General features: G+C 39.9%; 1 protein-coding gene across 2 annotated transcripts in view; it reads right to left on the reverse strand.

The window, feature by feature from the left end:
- The window catches only part of TMTC1 (transmembrane O-mannosyltransferase targeting cadherins 1), a 300,213-nt gene that overhangs the window by 260,726 nt on the left and 15,298 nt on the right, over positions 1 to 24,189 (reverse strand). For both annotated transcript variants that reach the window (XM_043441635.1, XM_043441634.1), the window contains exons 2-4: positions 16,862 to 17,039; positions 9,022 to 9,095; positions 5,728 to 5,904 (exon numbers count right to left, since the gene is read on the reverse strand). In XM_043441635.1, coding sequence (XP_043297570.1) covers positions 5,728 to 5,904; positions 9,022 to 9,095; positions 16,862 to 17,039 — 429 coding nt within the window. The remainder of the gene's footprint in view (positions 1 to 5,727; positions 5,905 to 9,021; positions 9,096 to 16,861; positions 17,040 to 24,189) is intronic.

Below are 24,189 nucleotides of genomic sequence, written 5' to 3' on the forward strand. Positions count from 1 at the left end.
ATACATTTCTCTCCTAATAAATATAAGTTGAATTATCATAACCTAGCTGAAGGGATATTTGGGATTTTCATTGTTATGATCTTGTAAAATTGTGTTTACAGATGATCCATGCAACTTATTCTCACATGTTCTTCCATGAATCCTCTGAGATATATTCCATAACATTAGCTGGTCAAAAATTTAAAAGTCTGACACTACTCAGGGATGGGGAGAATGTGGAACAAGAGGATTCTCATCCACTGCTGCAGTTATTTCAAGAGAATAGCCCCACATCAACACAGTGAATATGTATCTATCTGTGGGCCCACAACCTCACTTCTGTAGTTATGCCCTGGAAAACCTGCAGGTATGTGCACACAAAACGTAGCTCCAGCATGGTATATAATAACCAAAAAAGTGAAAACAACCTAAATTCAGAATCCAAAAGGATGGATGAGTGCATGCTAAGTCACTTCAGTCCTGTCCGACTCTCTGTGACCCTATGGATTTAGCCCGCCAGGCTCCTCTGTCCATGGGATTCTCCAGGCAAGAATACCAGAGCGGGTTGCTGTGTCTTCCTCCAGGGGATCTTTCCGACCCAGGTATTGAACCCACATCTTTTATGTCTCCTGCATTGGCAGATGGGTTTTTTACCACTGTACCACCTGGGAAGTCCTTATTCTAAACTAGCAGATAAGAATTTCTGAGAAAAGGAGACACAATTATGTGAGATTCTCAATGAGTCAAGACCCTCCAATATAGGCAGAACCTCTGAGATCATCTCTTACTACTACTGTGAGCCCAGGCCCTGAGAGGCAGATAACCTGGGAGGTTACTGGCCCCAGTCACATGTGCCCCATGGAGTCAGGCGCTCAGGGGTAACCCTGTGACTCTGGAGTTACACAGACAGAATCCAAATCGGGGATGGGTGACCCTCGAGAGGTTACTTTCTATGCCTGTACTTTCTGCTCTGTGAAACAAGGGTAACAGCTGTCAGCAGTAAGTGACTTCATACCTGTAAATGGCATGGTCCCATTCCTGGAGCATAGCCTTCACTCAAGAGATACTGTTATTGACCAGGTATCCCCAAGAGAAGACTCTACACATGGACATCACCAGATGGCCAACACCGAAATCAAATTGATTATATTCTTTGTAGCCAAAGGTGCCAAAGCTCTATACAGTCAGCAAAAAACAAGACTGGGAGCTCACTGTGGCTCAGATCATGAACTCCTAATTGCCAAATTCAGACTTAAATTGAAGAGAGTGGGGGAAACCACTAGACCATCCAGGTATGACCTAAATCAAATCCCTTATGATTATACAATGGAAGTGAGAAATAGATTTAAGGGGCTAGATCTGATAGACAAAGTGCCTGATGAACTATGGATGGAGGTTCCTGACATTGTACAGGAGATAGGAATCAAGACCATCCCCAAGAAAAAGAAATGCAAAAAGACAAAATGGCTATCTGAGGAGGCCTTACAAATAGCTGTGAAAAGAAGAGAAGGGAAAAGGAAAGATATAAGCATCTGAATGCAATTCCAAAGAATAGCAAGGAGAGATAAGAAAGCCTTTCTCAGTGATCAGTGCAAAGAAATAGAGGAAAACAACAGAATGGGAAAGACTAGAGATCTCTTCAAGAAAATCAGAGATATCAAGGCAACATTTCATGCAAAGATTGGCTCAATAAAGGACAGAAATGGTATGGACCTAACAGAAGCAGAAGATATTAAGAAGAGGTGGCAAGAATACATAGAAGAACTGTACAAAAAAGATCTTCATGACCCAGATAATCATAATGGTGTGATCACTCACCTAGAGCCAGACATCCTGAAATGTGAAGTCAAGTGGGCCTTAGGAAGCATCACTATGAACAAGGCTAGTGGAGGTGTTGGAATTCCAGTTCAGCTATTTCAAATCCTAAAAGATGATGCTGTGAAAGTGTTGCACTCAATATGTCAGCAAATTTGGATAACTCAGCAGTTGCCACAGGACTGGAAAAGGTCAGTTTTCATTCCAATCCCAAAGAAAGGCAATCCCAAAGAATGCTCAAACTACCACACAATTGCACTCATCTCACACACTAGTAAAGTAATGCTCAAAATTCTCCAAGCCAGGATTCAGCAATACATGAACCATGAACTTCCAGATGTTCAAGCTGGTTTTAGAAAAGGCAGAAGAACCAGAGATCATATTGCCAACATCCGCTGGATCATCGAAAAAGCAAAAGAGTTTCAGAAAAACATCTATTTCTGCTTTATTGACTACGCCAAAGCTTTTGACTATGTGTATCACAATAAACTGTGGAAAATTCTGAAATAGATGGGAATACCAGACCACCTGAGCTGCCTCTTGAGAAACCTGTATGCAGGTCAGGAAGCAACAGTTAGAACTGGACATGGAACAACAGCATGGTTCCAAATAGGAAAAGGAGTACATTAAGTCTGTATATTGTCACCCTGCTTACTTAACTTATATGCAGAGTACATCATGAGAAACGCTGGGCTGGAGGAAGCACAAGCTGGAATCAAGATTGCTGGGAGAAATATCAATAACGTCAGATATGCAGATGACACCACCTTTATGGCAGAAAGTGAAGAAGAACTAAAGATCCTCTTGATGAAAGTGAAAGAGGAGAGTGAAAAGGTTGGCTTAAAGCTCAACATTCAGAAAACTAAGATCATGGCATCCGGTCCCATCACTTCATGGCAAATAGATGGGGAAACAGTGGCTGACTTTCTTTTGGGGGCTCCAAAATCACTGCAGATGGTGATTGCAGCCATGAAATTAAAAGATGCTTACTGCTTGAAAGGAAAGTTATGACCAACCTAGACAGCATATTAAAAAGCAGAGACATTACTTTGTCAGCAAAGTTCCGTCTAGTCAAGGCTATGGTTTTTCCAGTGGTCATGTACGGATGTGAGAGTTGGACCATAAAACAAGCTGAGTGCCAAAGAATTGATGCTGGTGAACTATGGTGCTGGAGAAGACTCTTGAGAGTCCCTTGGACTGCAAGGAGATCCAACCAGTCCATCCTAACGGAGATGGGTCCTGGGTGTTCACTGGAAGCACTGATATTAAAGCTGAAACTCCAATACTTTGGCCACCTGATGTGAAGAGCTGACTCATCTGAAAAGACCCTGATGCTGGGAAAGATTGAGGGCAGGAAGAGACGGAGATGACAGAGGATGAGACAACTGGATGGTATCACTGACTCAGCGGATATGGTTTTGGGTGGACTCCGGAAGTTGGTGATGGACTGGGAGGCCTGGCGTGCTGAGATTCACGGGGTCGCAAAGAGTCGGACACAACTGAGCGACTGAACGGAACTGAACTGAGTCCCTGTTACCTGTTCTCAGGCCCTTCCTACCAAGTTCACAGTTGCACTCAGGTACTCATGTAATTACTCACGTAATGTCTGTCTTCCCCAGCACTGCCCTTTGTGGGAAGGAATCTTATCTGTCTTATTTGTGGCCAGGGACAAATGCATTGAACAGGTGGGAAAAATGGTGCAGGAAAGAAAGAATGCCTCTACCTATGCAGAGATGCTGGTGGTTGTGAGAGCTAAAAGTTACTAAAACAAACAAAAAAATCCATAGACTATGAACTATGCAACTTCCAAGCTACATATCAGCAGTTATTATTTTTTCATAAAACTTCCAGCAGTTTGGTATGATGAAGGTCAAGAAAATTACTAAAGGACTAAAAGAGATAATTATCCTCTTTGAAAAAAGTCTAGCTCAATAGTGACCAGATGAAGAAGAAAGGACTATAAGCAATCATGTGTTGGGGAGTCCTAAGACCAAAGGAGATAAGACTTCAAGTTTGAGTGTAGACCAAAGAATGCTGCTGTCTGCCATCAAGCTATCAGCCCCTGCAGCTGGCCCCAGGGTGCACACTGAGGGAATTCAGAATGGAGAAAAACAGGATACTGACCCTAGACAGCTGAGATGCATATCAAAGGAAAAATTTTAATGAGCCCAGACTCTTGCATCTTTTAATATATTGAAAAGCACTAAACCACTAACTTGAGGTGTCTGATTTTTTGTGATTAGCACTCTTTTGAGTTTCAACTATAGGTTTTTTTTTCTCCCCCCAGCAGCAAAAACTCATACATCCTATTCCTCCCTCACCTCTATGGAACAGTTCCCTTAGAGCTATCTAAGGGGCTTTCTCAGGTTATAAATCCTTAGTAATGGTCCCAAATAAAAAGTAATTCTCAACTTTCAAGTTCTGTGGGTGTTTTTTTTCAGTCGATATGAGGTTAAAATATCTCTGGATGGGACCAGAGGGGAAGGTCTGCAGTCACTTGTCACAGAGGAAAGGAGGCACACACAAAGAGGAGGCAGAAGCAAGTGGAGAGCCAGAGGAGCTGATGGGAAGGTCAGCAATGCAATTACTGCGATTGGTTAAAACGATATCGAGGAGAGGCACACGCACATAAGCCACGGGGAGGTCCTCTGGCTCACAGCTTTCTTGGTTTAAGTTTGGGTCAAAATGATAACTAGGCTCCTTCCTTTTACACGCCTCTGAGATTCACAGAGAGCTCGCAGAGTACTAAAATCTATTTAAATTATCTCCAAGTATGCCCAGACAGGAATTTAATGACTCATCTCAGCTTGTTGACATGCAATAGCACTGCTTTTATCTTTGTGTCAAGAAGTATAAAGAGGTAGGGAATGGGATAAAAAGGCAGGATTTTTTTTTTTTTTAAAGATAAAATTCTTCCGGACAAGGCCGGAGAATAAATCAGCTGCATTTATTAAAAGTTCAAATGTAAGGATCTTATAATTACTGAAAAATGGGGTTTGCACATCACATTGTTAGTAATCCTGAGGAAGAAAATTACAGTATGTGCTTGAACTTTTAAAACGCCTTAGTCATTCTTATCATCTATAACCCACAGGACAATATGAAAGTGCCTACATTTTTTAAATGAAAACAGGCTACTAAATAAACTTGTCCTTTAACTTGAATATGATATGCAATTAAGTATTTCTGTATGGTTTAGACTGGTCTGTTGTGGAATTCCAAAAACACCCCCCCACCACCACCACCCTGCCCCATTCAAAACTTAGGTAAATACACCACCCCTCAAGCTAGTAAACAGACTCCAATTTAGCAGTGTTCTTTGAAGGATAGCACTTATGTGAATGAAGAGATTCCAGGCAAGCTGTTAACAAACTGTTACCATTTGTAACCACTCTCCTGTGTGAATCAAGATTTCTCAGTATTATACAACCAAAACAAATTAGCATAGGTACTTTTCAATTCCAAATTTGGTGCTCACAAAAACTTTATAATCCTCATTTACACAAGTGTGAAAAGTTTGAACACATACAATGCATCTATCTTAAGGAAATAAGCCTTACTATATTATGGTCTAAGGTGAGGTTTGTTTTTGTTTAGTCGCTCTGTCCTGTCTGACTCCTTTATGACACCATGGACTGCAATCCACCAGGCTTCTCTCTCCTAGGGATCTCCCAGGCAAGAATACTGGACTGGGTTGCCATTTCCTTCTCCAGGGGATCTTCTCAACCCAGGGATCAAACCTGTATCTCTTGTGTCTCCAGTGTTGGCAGATGGAGTCTTTACTACTGAGCCACCAGGAAAGCCCCCAAGATGAGGTTACATTTACCAGAATGTTGTATCATTTTTTTAATGAAAATTTTCAGACTATTGATTTAAGTAATTTTTCTCTGCACATCATGCACCACTTGACAGCAAAACTTTGACATGACTTACGATTTATCATGATTGTGGGATAAAGAAAAGAGATCATAAACCAAGCAGACGCCGAACACCGTGATGCCTGTCTCTTTCACCAGCATTGCGCAGGTCCCCAGAAACAGACTGAGCAGCAAGAAGAAGGGAGAAGCTGTGGGAGGGAAACTTTCCCCAACACAACACTGGTCCACACTCCTGAAAAATAAAGTTGAGAGGGTTTTACTCCAAGAAGAAATATGGGTTGCTAAGAAATGCCACCTTTTAAAGGTAAGAGCCAACACAGATTTCATTTTATTCTAAGTAGATGAGCAAAGATATCTTTAAGAACAAAATTTGCAAAGATGGGAAAAAGTAAATGACTGACAATGCTGAATTTGGTACTTAGGTAAAAGCATATAAGTTATGGTAAAATATGGCATATAACAGAGGAACACTAAAAAGCAATTTAAAATGCTAGTATATAGAGGTATACTTAGTGACATGGAAAGATGTTTAGGTGAATATATAGTAAGTGAATAGTATAAGCCACATGCATGAACTCTGGTGCCAGGTTTCCTGGGTTCAGGTCACAGGTCTGCTAACTAACAAGGTAACAGGGGGCAGGTCAATGCCTCCCTGTACCTCATCCTATGTTTATCATCATTATTATTATTATTATTGTGAAGGTGTTTTATATGTTTCTGTACAAAGAAAACACTGAATAGATACCAAAACACAATCATCATTAATGTGATGAAAATATAGGTGCTTTAGTCTTTTTCTTTTGTTCTGGCTGATCTCTTTTTTTTTTAAATTGAAGTATAGCTGACTTACAATGTTGTATTAGTTTCTAATCTGTAGTTGTAAGTGTATTTTATGTGAGAATATTTAGGGAAAACATTTTTTTTTTCTCAGCATAATTTCCAGCAGGGATTTTCTAAAACCCTCCAGTTGCTGTAAATTTTTTTTAACCTTACAAAAAAGAATCGGCTCCCCAGCATGAAACCTCAACGCTCCTTCTGCAGGTGACACACCAATTTGTTCCCTCTCCTCGGTAGGCCAATACATCTGCAGTTGTGACGTCTCCCCCTTATTGTTATGTCTTGGAACAATTGCCTAAATTATATTCCAAATTTGTAGGAGACAGGCTTTTTCTCCGAAGCTGGTTGACAGCTTAAATTACTCAAAGTGCGAGTGACCTGCACAACAGAAAGCCGTAGCAATGTGGCTTATTATCACACAGGTACGGATAGGCTGCAGGCCCACTCACATTCCCAAGTTTATCAAAACACAGAAAAGGCCTGAGAGATCAAGTTCACACTCAAAAGTGATGGTTAATCTTGTTCTAATACCAGAGCAAACAGGAAACAATTGTTGAATTTGGGTTTACATTTCTAATATTTTCACAACACTCATATATAACTAGCAATGCCATGAGGGACTTCCCAGGTGGCACAGTGGTAAAGAATCCTCCCGCCAATGTTGGAGACCCAAGAGACATGGGTTCGATCCTTGGATCGGGAAGATCCCCTGGAGAAGGAAATGGCAACCCACTCCAGTATTCTTGCCTGGAGAATCCCATGGACAGAGGAGCCTGGTGGGCTACAATCCATGAGGTCACAAAGAATAGGACACGACTGAGCAACTAAGCACATACTCATGCAATGAAGTGGGAGGCTACAGAGTCAGGACTAGAAGCTTGGTCTTACATTAAGAAAAGGTTCTGCTCTTAAACCAAAACTTTATAAGGTTTAATTCAGTTCATCCTTGATCCAAAGTCTAAGCTGGTTTACAACAAGGATTCTCAGCACAGCTCAGGGAAGATGATGCTTTGTTACAAGTGCTGTCCTGCAGGCTTCAGAATCCTTGGCCTCCACTCACATGCCAGGTGAGCAAAAATATCTCCAGACACTGCAAATGTCCCTGGGGACAACATGGACAAATTTGTCCCATATGAAGAACCACTGGTTTAGGACAGTGTTCCTCGCAGTCACTGTGTTTTATAAGACTATAAGCCAATGAACTGACCCAAAGATCAAGGTTTATAAATCCTTAACCAGGCATCACTCCATGAAGCAGGACAATGGTTCACTGTCCCCCTTTATCTGGGCCAGCCACTGAGTCACTGCCCCCATTACATTCTTTTTTTTTTTAAGATTTTTTCTTAATTTATTTATTTTTAATTTAAGGATAATTGCTTTACAGCATTTTGCTGTTTTCTGTCAAACCTCAACATGAATCAGCCATAGGTACACATATATCCCCTCCCTTTTGAACCTCCCTCCCATCTCCCTTACAAGCCCACCCCTAAAGGTTGATACAGAGCCCCTGTTTGAGTTTTCTGAACTATACAGCAAAGTCCCATTGGCTATCTATTTTACATATGGTAATGTAAGTTTCCCTGTTACTCTTTCCATTCATCTCACCCTTTCCTCCCTTCTTCCCATGTTCATAAGTCTATTCTCTATTCTGTTTCTCCATTGTTGCCCTGTAAATAAATTCTTCAGTACCATTTTTCCAGATTCTGTATATGTGTGTTAGAATATGATATTTATCTTTCTCTTTCTGACTGACTTCACTCTGTTATAATAGGTTCTAGGTTCATCCACCTCATCAGAACTGACTCAAATGCATTCCTTTTTATGGCTGAGTAATATTCCATTGTGTATTACATCCCATTTTTAACCCACCCCTTTGCCTATGTGGCTATGTCACAACTCAGGTGAGAATCTGATCATCTTGCGGGGAAAGAGGCAATATAATGGGAGACTGTTTTATTGCTTTTCAGTCTCACAAAGCAAGAAGCTTCTGTATTTTGATAAAAAGATGTGCGAATTAGAAAATCACATTTGAGAATAGTACTTTCAGTTCAGCCTTGTCATTTTAAGCTTTAAGCTCCTTTAATGAGTATAATAAAGTGGGGTCAAAAAACTAAGACCAAAATGAAAAGGACAAATTAAGCAAATCATAGTTAAATAGAGGAGAGGACTATACCCAGTATAATTTGGCTCAGAGCTGATTTCAAATTCCATTCTCAGTAAGAGGAATCAAGAAGCTAGAGCTTATCTTCCCAGCATTGGGAGAGCAGTCCTTCTAAGAGGCTATGACAGTTCAGAATACGGCTGGAAAACAGAACAGCCTAGTCTTTGGTTAAGAGACAGTTTCCTATGCCAGGTCTCCAGGAAGCTCACAGTTATCTCACAGCCAAGAAGCTTCCCTCCTCTCTCAGGAAGGAGCTCAGAATCTACACACAAACACACACACACACAGCAGAAACTCCCAGGGAGGAGCATGCCTGTAAACACAGACAAGTGCGTTCTTAGCCATACATACCTATTATAGGAGAGAAAGGCCAAAAGAAACAGCAGGCACGCCAACACATCAGCTCTGCCAACAATTCCAGCTACCTACAAATTTTGAAAAAATAAAAACCTTAGAAAACCACTTTCTCAGAGACCCATAACAGAAATGTATTTGTTTTTAGAGGAATGAAAGAAACAATAAATTAGAAAATACATTATTCTTCAATTTCTGATATATGAATAATCACTTCTGGTTATCCTAAACATTTAACAATAATTTTAGAGAAGGAGATAGAGAGGAAGAAAGGGGCAAGATTTTCATGCTTAACTTTATTTTTAACCTTTCTTGACTATAATACAACTCATAATCTATCATAATTATTACTGCATATAACATATTTTCAATATCATACATATATTATACTTAAAGATATACTATATACATTATAAATTCCTATTTTATATTCAGATGTTCTTACATTATTGTACCTACATATATTTCCTTATTTTAGTTATATTATAAAATTTTAATATAATATGCCATACATGTAAATCATGTTATAAATTATATAATATAAACTTGATTATATATTTATATTATAATTATGCAACACAGTATACATTATTATAACAAATATCACATTAATAACATATAACATTATATACATCATAATATATCATTTTAATTACATCTAAAGATATAAATAATATAATAGAAAGACAATGAAGACTGGTAACTGTTACAAACTTAAGATTGAAAAAGGCTAAAACAAAACAGTGACTAATGACCATGGTTTTAGAAAATACACATCACAACTAAATTATTAAGGTATAAAGTAGCATGAATTACACAACCTACTGTCAAATGTTTCAGACAATAAAAAATATTTGTATATATTGAAGAAGAAAGAGAGCAAGGATGATAAAGCAAATGCTGCAAAAGGTTAAAAATCGGTAACTCTGGATAAAGAGTAATATGGTCATTACACTTCTTAAGTTTGAAATTTTGTTTTTAATGTGTTACTTCAGAAAGGGACTGAAATGGAAGAGGGGTGGGGGGATAGATGCCTATTTATAAATCTTTGTATTATTTCACTATCTAAAACATGTGTACATTTCTTTTAATTTTTTTAAATTCAAGAAATAAAATTATGAAGGAAAAACTTGGGTATGGTTCAAAGAAAGTTTCAAAGAAAAGCTCACATGGGGAGTAAGAGTTTGCAAGAGAAATGAACAGATTTGACATTCAGGCACAGAAAACAGCTTCACCCAAATCACAGAGGACCTGAAGCCCATGGTTTGTTGAAGAATCAATCAACAGTTCATAGCAGAAAATAGATTTCTGGGAAATAGACCTATAAATATCCTCAAATAATGAGCAAACTTTGCAGTCATAAAGGAAAGGTGATGACACACCCATGGAGCTAGACCACCCAAGGCTCGAATATAGACTCCTCTTGTCATCTGAGTGAGACTCAACTTTGTCATCTTTAAGTTCTGAGATTTGGTTTTGTTCTTTTTAAAATGAGTATTACACTCCCTACCTCATGTTACTGCTGTAATAAGTAAAATGATATATTGGGCTGGCCAAAAAGTTCTTTGGGTTTTTCCAAATGAACTTTTTGGCCAGCCCAATACATAAAGTGCCCACTCGGTGTTGATGCCCTTCTGCTTTCCTTTTGTCTGCAGAGCAAGGGAGGGAGACTCTTATCACTGAGGTTTTCCCGTGTGACGTACAGAAATCATCTTTTTACATTAAGGTTTACCTGTGTGATATTTTATGTTAACCTTACTAGATAATCCAATATATCTATTAGTTAAAATCTAAATAAAAAATAATTCAATTAAATACCTGCATCTGGATGGATAGCGAGTCACATAATTGAGAAAAATTCTAGTCTAATCCACATCAAGAGGAACCTGGACATGGCCAAAGAATTTCACTGGCAGTAGAGAACTGAAAGCTCTTACCTAAAGTGGCTGTTTAGGCTGTTCATTGATCCCTTAATCTATAAGGCACTTGAGTGACACGTCAGGAAGAACGCGTGAGGGAAGCAGGCAGTGACAGTGTGGTTTCCCCTCAGGGCCAAGGCCCGGCTCAGCCTCGCAGCCTGTAAAGCTACAACTGCACACGATTCACTTCTGAAGCCTAGTTCTGCTCATTCTACACCACTGCCTCCTAGAGCCCTGAGCTCAGCATCACCTGCAAGACCTCTGGAAGGTTCAACAGACAGCCCAGCTCCCCAGCAACAAAGTCCTGGGATGAGGCCAGGCATCTGGGCCCAGAGGGACAGCCACCACAGCACAACGGACTGTGGCCAACTCAGACACAGCGAGACTCACAAGTTGCTAGTGGGGGTACCAAGCTGGAACGAGGCAATCACAAGCCGGGCGAGTGAAACTGACACTGTGAAGGCGCCTGGAGCCCTGCTTCTCGAACTGTAGTCAGTCAGCTCTGCTGGGAGACAGCAGCGACAGCAGCATGTGCCAGCTGGACGTGCCCAGATATAAGGAATGCAGTGTCCCTTGGAGCAGAAGCTCAGAAGGGGTGTTGAAAAGTCAGTGCTAACATCGAGACTCTGCTGCCAGCTCCAAACCCCCACGTGGTCACTGAACCCCTATTCTACATCCCTGTTAAGCTGGGGTCTCTGGGGGCAAGAAGGCTAGTGTCTTAAAAACAAAGTGACTGTCATCAGCTAGTATATGTCCAGACCAGCCAAACGCTGCAAGTCAATTTGTCAATGTCATCTTGTTCAGTAATTGCATGTATCACTCCCTTCAACAAACATTTTCCAAACGCCTCCTCTTTGCCAGGTATTACGCCAGCTGGAGGGATAAAGCCTGTCCCAAGCAGTTAGTATCTGGTGGGGAGTCAAAAAAGGGTATTAATAGGTTACAAGGAAACTGCATGCATTGTAAAGGAGAGAAATCACAGCCATGAGAAGACTGAAGGGATTAATTTGGACTGCAGGATCCGGGAAGGCTTCGTGGAAAGGCTGGCTATATTCACCGGGACTCACAGGTCAGGCACGGAGGACTTCAGGAAACTCGAGACAGGGAGATGTGAATTCTGGGCCAGAAAGGGAATGCAGCATTCCAGGGAGAGGAAAGAGAGGTCTGTAAGCGTGTGGGTGTTTCTGGCAGGGAAGCCATAAAGTGATGTGTGTGTGTGTGTGTGTGTGTGTGTGTGTGTGTGTTTAGTCGCTCAGTCATGTCTGACTCTTTGTGACCCAATGGACTGCAGCCTGCTACGCTCCTCTGTCCATGGGATTTTCCAGGCAAGAATAGTGGAGTGGATTGCCATTTCCTTCTCCAGGGCATCTTCCCGACCCACGGATCGAATCTACATCTCCTGCATAGCAGGAGGATTTTTACCCACTGAGCCAAGACAAAGTGATGACAGCATGGATTAGTGAAAAGGGGTCAGCAGTGAGCAACAGAAAGCAAAGATGAAATGCTAAGTTGGAGCCCCTTGGGCTTGATTCCACAACAATGTAGGCTGAATCACAGGGTCCTGTGAAGTACAGAAAGACTGGTCAAAGATATCAATGCAGAGACGGACAGCAATTATTTCTGCCCTCAAGCTGCAGGTTTCCATCACCAATCGGGAAGTTGTAACCTGGGAAATGTATTCCTTTAAGAAATATTTAAACATTTGAAAAATATCAGTGAACCTAATTGAGTTGAATTCAAATAATGTAATGTTCAGATCTCCTAGCAGGCTTTACAGAATCACAAGTGGGAGCTGCCAATTAAGGACTTCACTTGCCCCCAGAACTTGTTACTTCTTGGACTATCACTCTTAGGATTTGTATGAAGTATACTATACGTATAAAGTTATTAATTATGTTATCTGCAAAATGAGTTCTCCTGGTATCAGACTGAGCAGGAACACACGCTTAACACAGGGCCACAGCTGAAAGCTAGACAGGCTGATTAGATCACAACCGATTTTTTCCCCGAGTACTCTGTTCCAGCCTTGGAAATGCTCACCCTCACCTTCAACTCCGTGTGTAAGCATTTCCTGCTCTTGTTTTTGACTTGACATATGAGCATTCCTTCAAACAGTAATGTCTCGTGATGACTGTTAAGTTTTAATTCTCATAGGAGAATTTCAATGATTTCCCCCACTTTCCTAATTTCTCTACTGACTTTTCTCATGATTCAGAATTAAGAAAAACCCATAAATTTCCCAAGAAATATACTGTCAGGAAACCCAAGAATCACAGGCTTTTCAATGAGGAAAGTCTACCTTATTCACTGTATAGTCCTGCATTGATTGACTATATTCCAGTCACTCAAATATTTATTGAAAAATTAAGTAAATAAATGAATTTGTTCATCTCTACTGAAGTTGGAATAATTTTTCCCTTCACTGGAATTGTAGTTTTACCACAACATATTGCTTTGTCTTCTATGGTTTTATGTGTATGCTCTTTGGCTTTCTAGAGGTTTATGAACAAACTGTGGGTAGGGAATCCCACTGCCCACTCACATATCCCCTTGGCACCTGGCAAAGGGCCTATACCAAGCAAGGACTCATTAACAATTTGTTGATTATATAATTAAGAAAGCAAATTGTTAATCATATCAACATGCTTAAACTAAACCTTCCTCCCCTCCAATTCAAACCCTCTATCCTTCCTGTCATAATTGATGGTCCCATTTTTATTCTTGTTTAACACAAGGTGGATATATTCTACTAAATCCCTCTTTCACCACACTATGGTCTGTTTTTCTTTTTTTTTTAATCATTCACTGTTTTCATAATGCACATTTCTTTTGTACTATTCCTCTGTCCTCCTTTTTAGAAACCTAACCTAATATCTATAATTAAGTAATGGTCTCTAGATTTTACTTTCCAGTATAGTGTATTATGTAGGTCAAATTTCTTTACTTTCTTATGCCTCCCCTATCTCCTTGTAAATGCAAATAGTTTAATATTTTTTCCTAAATAAATGTCCATCTCTCAGGCTGCTTTGTCCCCATAATTGAGTTACCATGGATTTTTTTTTTTCCGATTAGTATGAAAGCTGGTTGAAACTCTTTTTTAAAGGTCATTTTTCTAACAGATTTTTCCCTTTTTCTTAGATTTCAACCTAACTCTATCAGCTCACGATCACACTGAATTTTATGCTCTCCTTTTCTGCAAGCACAGAATTAGGACTGGTCTTATTCTACTCAATTGTTCTTTCCTACACAAATTTTCCCTAAGACCTCTAAGCATGAATTTTCAAATCTATCTAAGAGACTATCAGAAACATAAAAGTTGATGGGCTTAGATTAAAACATTGCCATTGACCTGGTGTCATACGTTCTAATATGGCTAGGAGTAGTGGTCCTTGATTATTTCTCTTCATTTAACAATAATATTGAAAATTTACACATCATTCTTATCTTTTAAAATTCATATCTAAAATGTTTCATCATAATTTTAAATACTTCGAAGGATTTAACTTCCTGTGCATTTTAGAAATTGATATTTTAAAATAGGCCATAAACTTACTGTTTTGAATGTACCAAATGAACCTGAAACATACCACAGCAGTTTGAAGCTCATTTTCTTACATTTACACAAATATGAACAAGCTCTTCTTTAAATGACAGACATTTCACGTGCCCTTTCCCCTTGAAATCATGTTTCCATTTTATCTCCCCCTCAGCAATTTTTTCTTAATATGCTATGCAATTACATTTTAAAATATTCTATTTATCATCTTACTCTATAATAAAAATATATATATAATTAGATTAATGATTAATTTTTTAAAGTTCCTGTGATCAAAAGCACCTAAATTTTCTGAATTTTCAAAATTGTTGAATTTTCAATTTTGTATTATTATTTCTATTAATAATATTTTCAATTGCTAAATACATTGTAAGTTAGAAAAAACAATAAAAATTATTGAATAAAGAATAGTCCTCAATATATAGGTGTAGGCTTTTTAAATAAATTCAGTTATCTATGACTGAATATTACTTTTTGTTAGAAAAAGGAAGCATGCGGCATCAAATTCTATTTGTAGCTTTTGTATTTAAACACAGTTCACATAAATGAGGACAGAAGTAACCATGTTACAGCAGTGACAGTTCTTTGAACACCCAAGTTCTCTGCAAAATCATAGCGATCTATCATCTTGCATAATGTTTAATGATCTACCAGCTGACAACTCTACCAGGTTCTCCTTTAACCTGGTTGAAAGTAAATAAATGAAGTGTACGAATCATTAGAGTTACCTGTCATTAGATTCATTTGCTTTCACAGTTTCTCAAAACTAAGGAAAAAAGCCTTGACTGAGACTTTGCAAAGGATTATTAGTTATACTTTACAGCCCTCCACTTACAGGCAGCTTGTTCAGTCCAAAATACTCAGGAAGGCTGGGAAAATTACACTTAACAAAGTAATTGTTTATAAAATAATTTTCTCCCTTATCACTCTAAATATACTTGTGTCAAAACCTTGGGCTTACAGATTTAGAATTTTGTTTGTGGCAAATGTCCATCATATAGCCTTACTAGCCCTCATTATCAAACCAATTGGCCAAATCAGACGTCTTACTTCAGATCAAATGAAAGTATTATGCATCCCCACGACAAGCATCTTGCAGGCCACCATATCTTACTTCTAATACCATGCTGCTTTCTTCACAGAAACATGTATAGACAGAAAAGGACATAAACCTACTTTGGGTTTATGATGGCTTAATTAGAGGAGACTTGGCTGACACCAAAATATCAAACTGGTTCACTGTATGGTGCCATTTGTACCCCTGGGCATAGTAAGATTCTGATGTATGCAAGACATTCCTTATTTTTTTAATATAAGAAAAAGGCAGCTGAAAGGGGAAGAGGGAGAGGAGAATCAACTTGACACTTTTCCCCCAGGTTCTCAGACCTGGATGTAAACTGTAGGATGTGAACTGTAGGAAAATGTCCGGATGCAATCTGTGACTCTTGAGACAATTCTTATAAAACTGTGGTACCCATGTATTGCTTGGAAAGTCTTCATCCACCCTGAGCAATACATAAACTAAACCAGCTGTGGCTACTGAGATGTGAAGCCAGGCTAGATGACACCATCTTGGTGCATAATTAAGCCCATATTTTAAGTAAGACTCCAGATCTAAACTTTCTAAACACATTTCTCATCATCCTCCAAATAACTACAGCTCATACTAAATAACTTGGAAAACTATTGGTAAGTCTCAAAACTGTGTTTAATTTGAAGAATGTCAGTTCAATATCATAAAAGTTTTAATGGTCTTCCCCCAGCTCCTGGGCTTCCTATGTGGCTCAGTGGTAAAGAATCCACCTGCCAAGCAGGAGACAGGGGTTCTATCTCTGGGTCATGAAAGCCTCCTGGAGAAGGAAATGGCAACCCACTCCAGTATTCTTGCCTGGGAAATTCCATGGACAAGGAGTCTGGTGGGCTACAGTCCATGGGGTCGCCAAGAGTCCAACACAACTTATCGACTAAACAACTCTAGCACTTAAGAGTTCTGTATCATGAATGTTATAAATATTAAGCAGAGCAAGAATAGGTTAAAAAATCATAGAGCAGGAACAATAACTCAGCATGCTAAGTATCTCAAAATGCCCCTTGCTCTTTAAAACACATTAGGACTTAAATTTTCCACAAAGAAAGATCTGTGGTCATTTATGACTACCTGTAATAATGACAGTGGCTATTTAGAAAAGCAGTTAAGTCCTGGAGGTGCAATAAAGGCCATTAGAACATTTAAAAAGAAAACTTGTCAAGCAGAATGATTTATATATAAACACTTCAGTAAAGCTTTAAATTCACGTGGTTTTGAGAGGAGAAAAAGATGACTTTTTGTTTCATTATTTCATTGAGCCCCAGTGACACTCACCGCCTCTGTGTGAACAGGATGCACGGCAAAAAGTAACGCGGTAACAAAAGCAAGTCCACGATTCTTGAAGACAGTTTTGTCACAGGTATACATCAGGACAAGGGTCACTAGGCAGTGTAAAATGACATTTACTGCGTGGAAGTAGAAGGGGTCCATGCCAGTCAAAAAGATGTTCAGCCTGTGACAACAAATAAAAACTGAATTAGCTACAAACAGAAGACAAGCACAAGGAAAGCAAAGGGAATCCATCACTTTAAAAGGTAAGTCATTTAATTATTTTTAAATGATTCCACTCTCAGGTTACTCTATATATCTAAGTTTTTTCCTATCTAAAAAATTTTCTAGCTGCAGAAATCTTTGTAAATGCAATATGATATTACTTCAGAAAACTTGGTGGCCTCACTGAAAAGGCAGACAGGTGTGGAATGCTTTTCTTCCCTCACTCGCTTTTTCCCCTCACTCCCTGGCTGGTGCAAACACCTCCCAGTACTCTTGTTTCACTAACACATCTTCCTAAGCAGCTGAGTGTTCACAGGCAAGTCCTCGGTGCTGCAGGTTGGAGCCATGGTCACCAGTGATGAGAAAGAGACCAAGAAACTGGTACCTGTGGTCAAGATTGGGACAAACCAGGCATGACTGTGTTCTCTCACCCACAGTGCCACCAGGAACCAAATTTCCAGATTACGCACAAGGAATCATTGTTAATTACCACCCCACAAGGCATCTCCAGGGTATCTACCCACCATTACCAGCTGTAGCTGAAACTATTAATATAGGGGTGATGAGAATGAGCATAGCATTTCAGAATTTGTATTAAATGTTCTCTAACAGCAATTCCTATAGAATCTCAGAATCTGAATTCCAGGATTACAACAAAAAGAAAATAAAAAGAGAACCACAATCAGAAGAGAAATTTGTTGTTCAAAATTTTAAACACTTTCACAGAGAGACTTCTGAAGGTAGCCTTTAAGTTAAGAATAGGACATCATGTCCTCAAATGTGTCTGTGGGGTTATAGAAAAAAATGCAACTGCATAGGGAACGGTTCTCTTGGGAGAACACACACACCCTAAGTGGTACTGTCTATAGCCATCTAGACTCCAGTCCATTTTACCAAAACAGTAATTCCATATCTTTATCCTCACACTCTAGATCTGCTTCTCTTACACAGCTACCTCCGCTTTGCCAAAAACAGCTGAGAATCTAAAAGTCAACTTTAGCGATGGCATACGCATATTCTAAATACTTGAGTTGATTCAGCTTTAATTTACAGAATTTTAAACATCTCAAGCTTTATTTGGACACACGAATCTAAATGTCATAGTTACTAATCAACTCAATTTTCATTTCCACTGAAGTAATCATGGTCCCAACTAAGCCTAAAAGAAATGAATTCCTGGCCAACTCCAGGGGCCCAGTGCAAAATCCAAGACAGCTGTGCGGCAGACCTATGCACCTGCGCACCCCAAGGTGCCTGAGATAGGAGCCTGGCGTGAAACACCGCCTTCAGAGGGGAAGAAGAAAGGGCCGTGAACAAGGGGACCCATGTGTTCGGCTAAAGAAGGGAGAACAGCATCCCTGCCATTCCAGGACAAGAGGACCTACATACACAGGGTGAGAGAGCTGCTGGAAATCAGAAAGCAGAGGATGGGGCTTCCCTGCTGGCTCAGTGGTAAAGAACCCAGCTGCCAATGCAGGCGACGTGAGTTTGATCCCTGATCCGAGAAGATCCCAAATGCTGCAGAGCAACTACTGAGCCTGTGCTCTGGAGCCCGAGAGTCTCAACCCCTGAGCCCACTTACTGAAGCCCATGATCCCTAGAGTCCAAGCTTCCCAGCAAGAGAAGCCACCACAATGAGAAGCTTCTGCACCAAAATTAGAGAGTAGCCCGCTTAGAAATGAAGACCCAGTACAGCCAAAATTACATAAATAAGTAAGATTTAAAAAAAGAAAGAACGCACAGGATGGAGGAACTGTGAGAAGGATGAGCCCGAGTCCCTGTCCTTGGGGAAGGTGGGGTGGTCCCCTGACAGCCCACTCCCCTGACGTTGATTTTATTCTGTTTCCACTTCACCAGGCTGAGTTTTCCAGACCAGCTAAGCCATTCATTTAAAATTCATTCACATTCATCTCAGTGAGAGAAAATAGGCAATCTCATATGTGATAGGTCTCTAGGTTGTCAATATATACAAGAGGCTTTACAAATTGCACACCCTTTGCCCCAAAATTCCACTTCTAGAAATTTTCTGTAGGGAAAAAACAAAAAAGTATTCAAAAACACATATATACATACATATGTGATACTGTGATGCAGTAAGAATATGTATTTTGATCTTCATCCCAACTCCTGGTTAGAGACCCTAAAACCTTTGTAATTTCCTAAGCGATAAAGGTGCTAGAAATATCTTTTGTTTTAATAGTTGGTCTCTGCCCCCAAGTTCCTGGCACCACTCTCCTAAATTCCTTGCAGTTTCCTAAGTGATAAGAGCACTGGAAGCACCTTTTGTTTTAATACTTGGTGTTTGGCTCTGGTTCCTGACACAGAGCTCCTAAATCTCTTAGAATTCCCTGGGAGATAGGAGTGACTTTTCTCTTAACAAGGTGATTCTTAGCGGGCTCCTGGGTGGCTTCAGGATGGGAGCTGGTCACGAGAAAGACCACATGTGATTAGAAGCTTGGAACTTTTAGTCCACCCCCATCCTCAGGAAGAGGAGAGTTGAGGGAGGCTGAGCTAATAATTGATCACGCCTACATGATGACACTTGCAAAAAAATTCCCGGAACTGTGGGGTTTGGAAGGCTTCCAGGTTGGTGAACACGTCACCGTGCCAGCAGAGTGACAGAACCCAGCTCCACAGGGACAGAAGCTCCTGTATTCAGCACTCTCCAGGCTCTGCCCTATACATTTCTTCATCTGGCTATTATCTGTACCGTTTATCACGCCCTTCTTTATATAATAGACTGGTTTCCCTGAGTTCTGTGAGCCATTATAGCAAATTATCAAGTCTGAAGGGGGAGGTCATAGGAAACTCCAACTTGTAGCCAAAAAGTGAAAGTGTTAGTCTCTAATTTGTTTCTGACTCTTTGAGACCCCCAGAGACTGTAGCCTGCCAGGTTCCTCTGTCCATGGAATTCTCCAGGCCAAGAATACTGGAGCTGGTAGCCACTCCCTTCTCTAGGGTATCTTCCTTACGCAGGGATCAAACTGGGTCTTCCGCATCGCAGAGAGATTCTTTACCATCTGCGTCACCAGGTAAGACCCAGCTTGCGACGAAGTCAGACATAAATGTGAGTAACCTGAGGACCAGTACTTGTGATTGCCGTCTAAAGAGGGGGCACTCTTGTAGAACTGAGCCCTTACCTGGGGGCTCTGATGTTAACTCCAGGCAGACAGTGTCCAGACTGATTGAATTCCAGGACACCCAGCAAGTGTGAGAGAATTGTTTGGTGTAGGATAAACCCACATATCTGGTGTTAGAAATCTTGTGAGTTTAAGTAGAGGCAGAAAAAGGAATTTTCCTGTCAATGTACAAACATTGTGTTAATTATAAAAATGGCAACACAGAGATGGCAAAACATCTAAGAAACCCTTATGTATTTATCTATTCCCTGGAGAAGGAAATGGCAATGCACTCCAGTATTCCTGCCTGGAAATCCCATGGACAGAGCCTGGTGGGCTACAGTCCACAGGGTCGCAAAGAGAAACAACTGAGTGACTGAGTATATTCCCACCAATGATATACTTTAGATCATAACTCTGGATTACAAATAATAGCACTGTTTTTTAAGACAAAGGACTTGTTATTTTTCCAATTTATTTGTTATTCAACCATTTAACAAGCAAAAGCATCATTAAAGATGATGTTATTACTATGTTATGACATGTTTATGAGATACTTAACATACACTCCTTTCCCCTTCCAAAATGATATAAAATAGGAGGTATGACTCATCCATGTGTCTATATGTATCATATCTAAAAATGTGCAGATGTTATCCATAAAGATTATTTCTGGAAATTGATTAGGAGTGAGTGCTTGGTGTTGTAAACAAATTCAATTAGATCCAAAAATATAAAAATAAGTTGGTGAATGGGGAACTACTGTAGAGATAAGGTAACAGTGTGAAAGCCCCTCACCTGGTACCTTAATCTAAGCTTTGAGAAATCACCAAAAATCTAGTTATGAGAATTTCCCAAATATCTAAAAACATGGAGCCTGAACTCTCCAAATGATAGATAAGTGAGCTTAAGATGAAATGGTAACAAAATTTTTGAATATATCCTATGTGTGAGCACTAGAAAAAGAATCTCTAATTCTGAGAGTTACTACAGGTTCACAAAAAGGGATTTAACTGATTAACTTCGGGAGAGGGGTGTGATAGACATGTTACATCTTTAACAATGTCATTAAATAGGCTCTCTCAGAATCTCCTGGCATACAAGACAGAATAAAATAGATATGAGCTAACAGAGAGTGGTGAATACTAAATCAATATCTCCTTGACTGGAGACCTCCAGGGTATGTCACAGCATTCTGATAATATCTCTAGTCTGTCCAATATTTTTATCGGCTTAAATGAATCCGTAGTGTATGCAAACCAAGCCTGCACATGGCCTGTATCAGGGAAGGAGGGTAACTATACTGAAGATTGAGCTTCACAAAGAGCTTAAATGACTAAAACTGAGAGCTATTCTAACAGAGTTAGACAGAATATGGGTAACAGTAAAGACCCACATTTAGACACAAAATAGAACAAAATTTTTGCAATCCAGATTAAAACTCTACATGTTGTATTGTCCAAGGGTTGTTTTGTTAGTCTACCCTAAAGTCACAGTTACTGTGTCCTAGCTATCAAAACAGACCAAAGCACCAATACCGTTAGTCAGGGAACTGCCAAAATGAGTATTTTTCATATCAGTGCACTCTAACAGATATTTACTGAATACCTGCTAGTTGCTGGATGTAACGTAGGGCCCACAGGAACGAATAGAAGACACGGCATCTGCCACCAAAGAGTTAATAGCATAGTAGGAGAAAGAGAGAAAAGTAATTCATATAAGAGAATTTCAGCAGGAGAACCTACCAGGTACTGAGATAAGGAAGGTAAAGGCGTTCTCCCTGTGGATGGGAGAGGGAAGGGGGTGATATCCAACACGGGGCAGCAGCCCCTCAAGGTGTTACTTAAATGCTGGAGCACCTTCACAGGACAGCTTCAGGATGCTGGGGGAGGGAGTCTCAAAGTGATGTCTCAGGGAGGTAGGTTTGAGGAATGGGTAACACTCAGCCTGCAAAAAGATGACAGACAGGTATGAAACCAAGTTTTTCAGGGGAAAGGCTCTTTGGCATATTTACAGCTTTATCCCCCAGTGTCTATCCCTGGTACATACTATCACACAATAAAACAGGTGATTTCATATAAAAATTTCCAATATTTCTTCAGATCTTAAAAGACGTGGCAACTCTGGGCCTCCATGGCCACATGGAAATACCTGGGTGCCAATTTAGGTCAGTCAAGTACTCATAATTTGCCACGGGGTCTTCCAACTACTGGGGGGCAGACTTCAGCTCAAAGGAAAATGTAATATCTAAAACTAAAATCAGTGGTGGGATAAGCAGGAATGTTCACACAGAAGCCTGACAACAGCCTACCTTAAATACCATCTACAGAGAACAATCTCAGGTTTCATGTCACCATGAATGTACTTCCATTACAGCATTTAATCAGTTTTTAAAAACTCTTTTACTATATCCCTCAAGTGTTATGAGAATTTTTCATTCATTGTTAGAAATTAACTTTTTTGTCATTGTATCTATCTCAGTTGGAACATAGTAGATTCTAAATGAAGGTTTATGAATGAACAAATAAACTGACATTAAGCTGGAAGTTGGAAAAAAACCATCTTTTCCTTTCAACTCAAATAATCTCTAAGTTTTTTTGATTTAACTTTCATTTCTAATTTAAAACTAGGCCAAGCAGTAGGAAATAAAACTTTTTTCCTAAAAAAATCTTAATAGTCATGTCTGCCTGGCTGAAAGCCTTCCAGACTTTGGCAGATAAAACGCAAACAGCCCCTTCCCCATCTGAACTCCTCTGCCTCCTTGTAAAACTGCCCACAAAAGGGAGGGGGCACATGCAGCACACAGCAATCGGAGGACACCAGTTCCCAGGAAAGACCACAGGGTCACACAGGGTGACATCGAATAGTCACAGGAGGAGGGGTGAGGAGGGGAGAAAAAGACTCATTGGTTTTGCCCCCCAAGTAATGCACACTCTTCTGCTTCTGTTAGGTCCATGCCATTTCTGTCCTTTATTGAGCCCATCTTTGCATGAAATGTTCCCTTGGTATCTCTAATTTTCTTGAAGAGATCTCTAGTCTTTCCCATTCTATTGTTTTCCTCTATTTCTTTGCATTGATCGCTGAAGAAGGCTTTCTTATCTCTCCTTGCTATTCTTTGGAACTCTGAATTCAAATGGGTATATCTTTCCTTTTCTCCTTTGCCTTTCGCTTCTCTTCTTCTCACAGCTATTTGTAAGGCCTCCTCAGACAACCATTTTGCTTTTTTGCATTTCTTTTTCTTGGGGATGGTCTTGATACCTGTCTCCTATACAATGTCATGAACCTCCATCCATAGTTCATCAGGCACTCTATCTATCAGATCTAGTCCTTTAAATCTATTTGTCACTTCCACTGTATAATCATAAGGAATTTGATTTAGGTCATACCTGAATAACCAAAGAAAGCTCAAACTACCACACAATAGCACTCATCTCACATGCTAGTAAAGTAATGCTCAAAATTCTCCAAGTCAGGCTTTAGCAATATGTGAACTGTGTACTTCCAGAAGTTCAAGCTGGTTTTAGAAAAGGCAGAGGAACCAGAGATCAAATTGCCAACATCTGCTGGATCTTCGAAAAAGCAGGAGAGTTCCAGAAAAACATCTATCTGCTTTATTGACTATGCCAAAGCCTTTGACTGTGTGGATCACAATAAACTGTGGAAAATTCTGAAAGAGATGGCAATACCAGACCACCTGACCTGCCTCTTGAGAAACCTGTATGCAGGTCAGGAAGCAACAGTTAGAAATGGACATGGAACAACAAACTGGTTCCAAATAGGAAAAGGAGTATGTCAAGTCTGTATATTGTCACCCTGCTTATTTAACTTAGATGCAGAGTACATCATGAGAAATGCTGGACTGGATGAGGCACAAGCTGGAATCAAGATTGCCGAGAGAAATATCAATACCCTCAGATATGCATGGCAGAAAGTGAAAAAGAACTAAAGAACCTCCTGATGAAAGTGAAAGAGGAGAGTGAAAAAGTTGAC

Source organism: Cervus canadensis, chromosome 21, assembly GCF_019320065.1.
Source record: "Cervus canadensis isolate Bull #8, Minnesota chromosome 21, ASM1932006v1, whole genome shotgun sequence".
Classification (NCBI taxonomy): domain Eukaryota; kingdom Metazoa; phylum Chordata; class Mammalia; order Artiodactyla; family Cervidae; genus Cervus; species Cervus canadensis.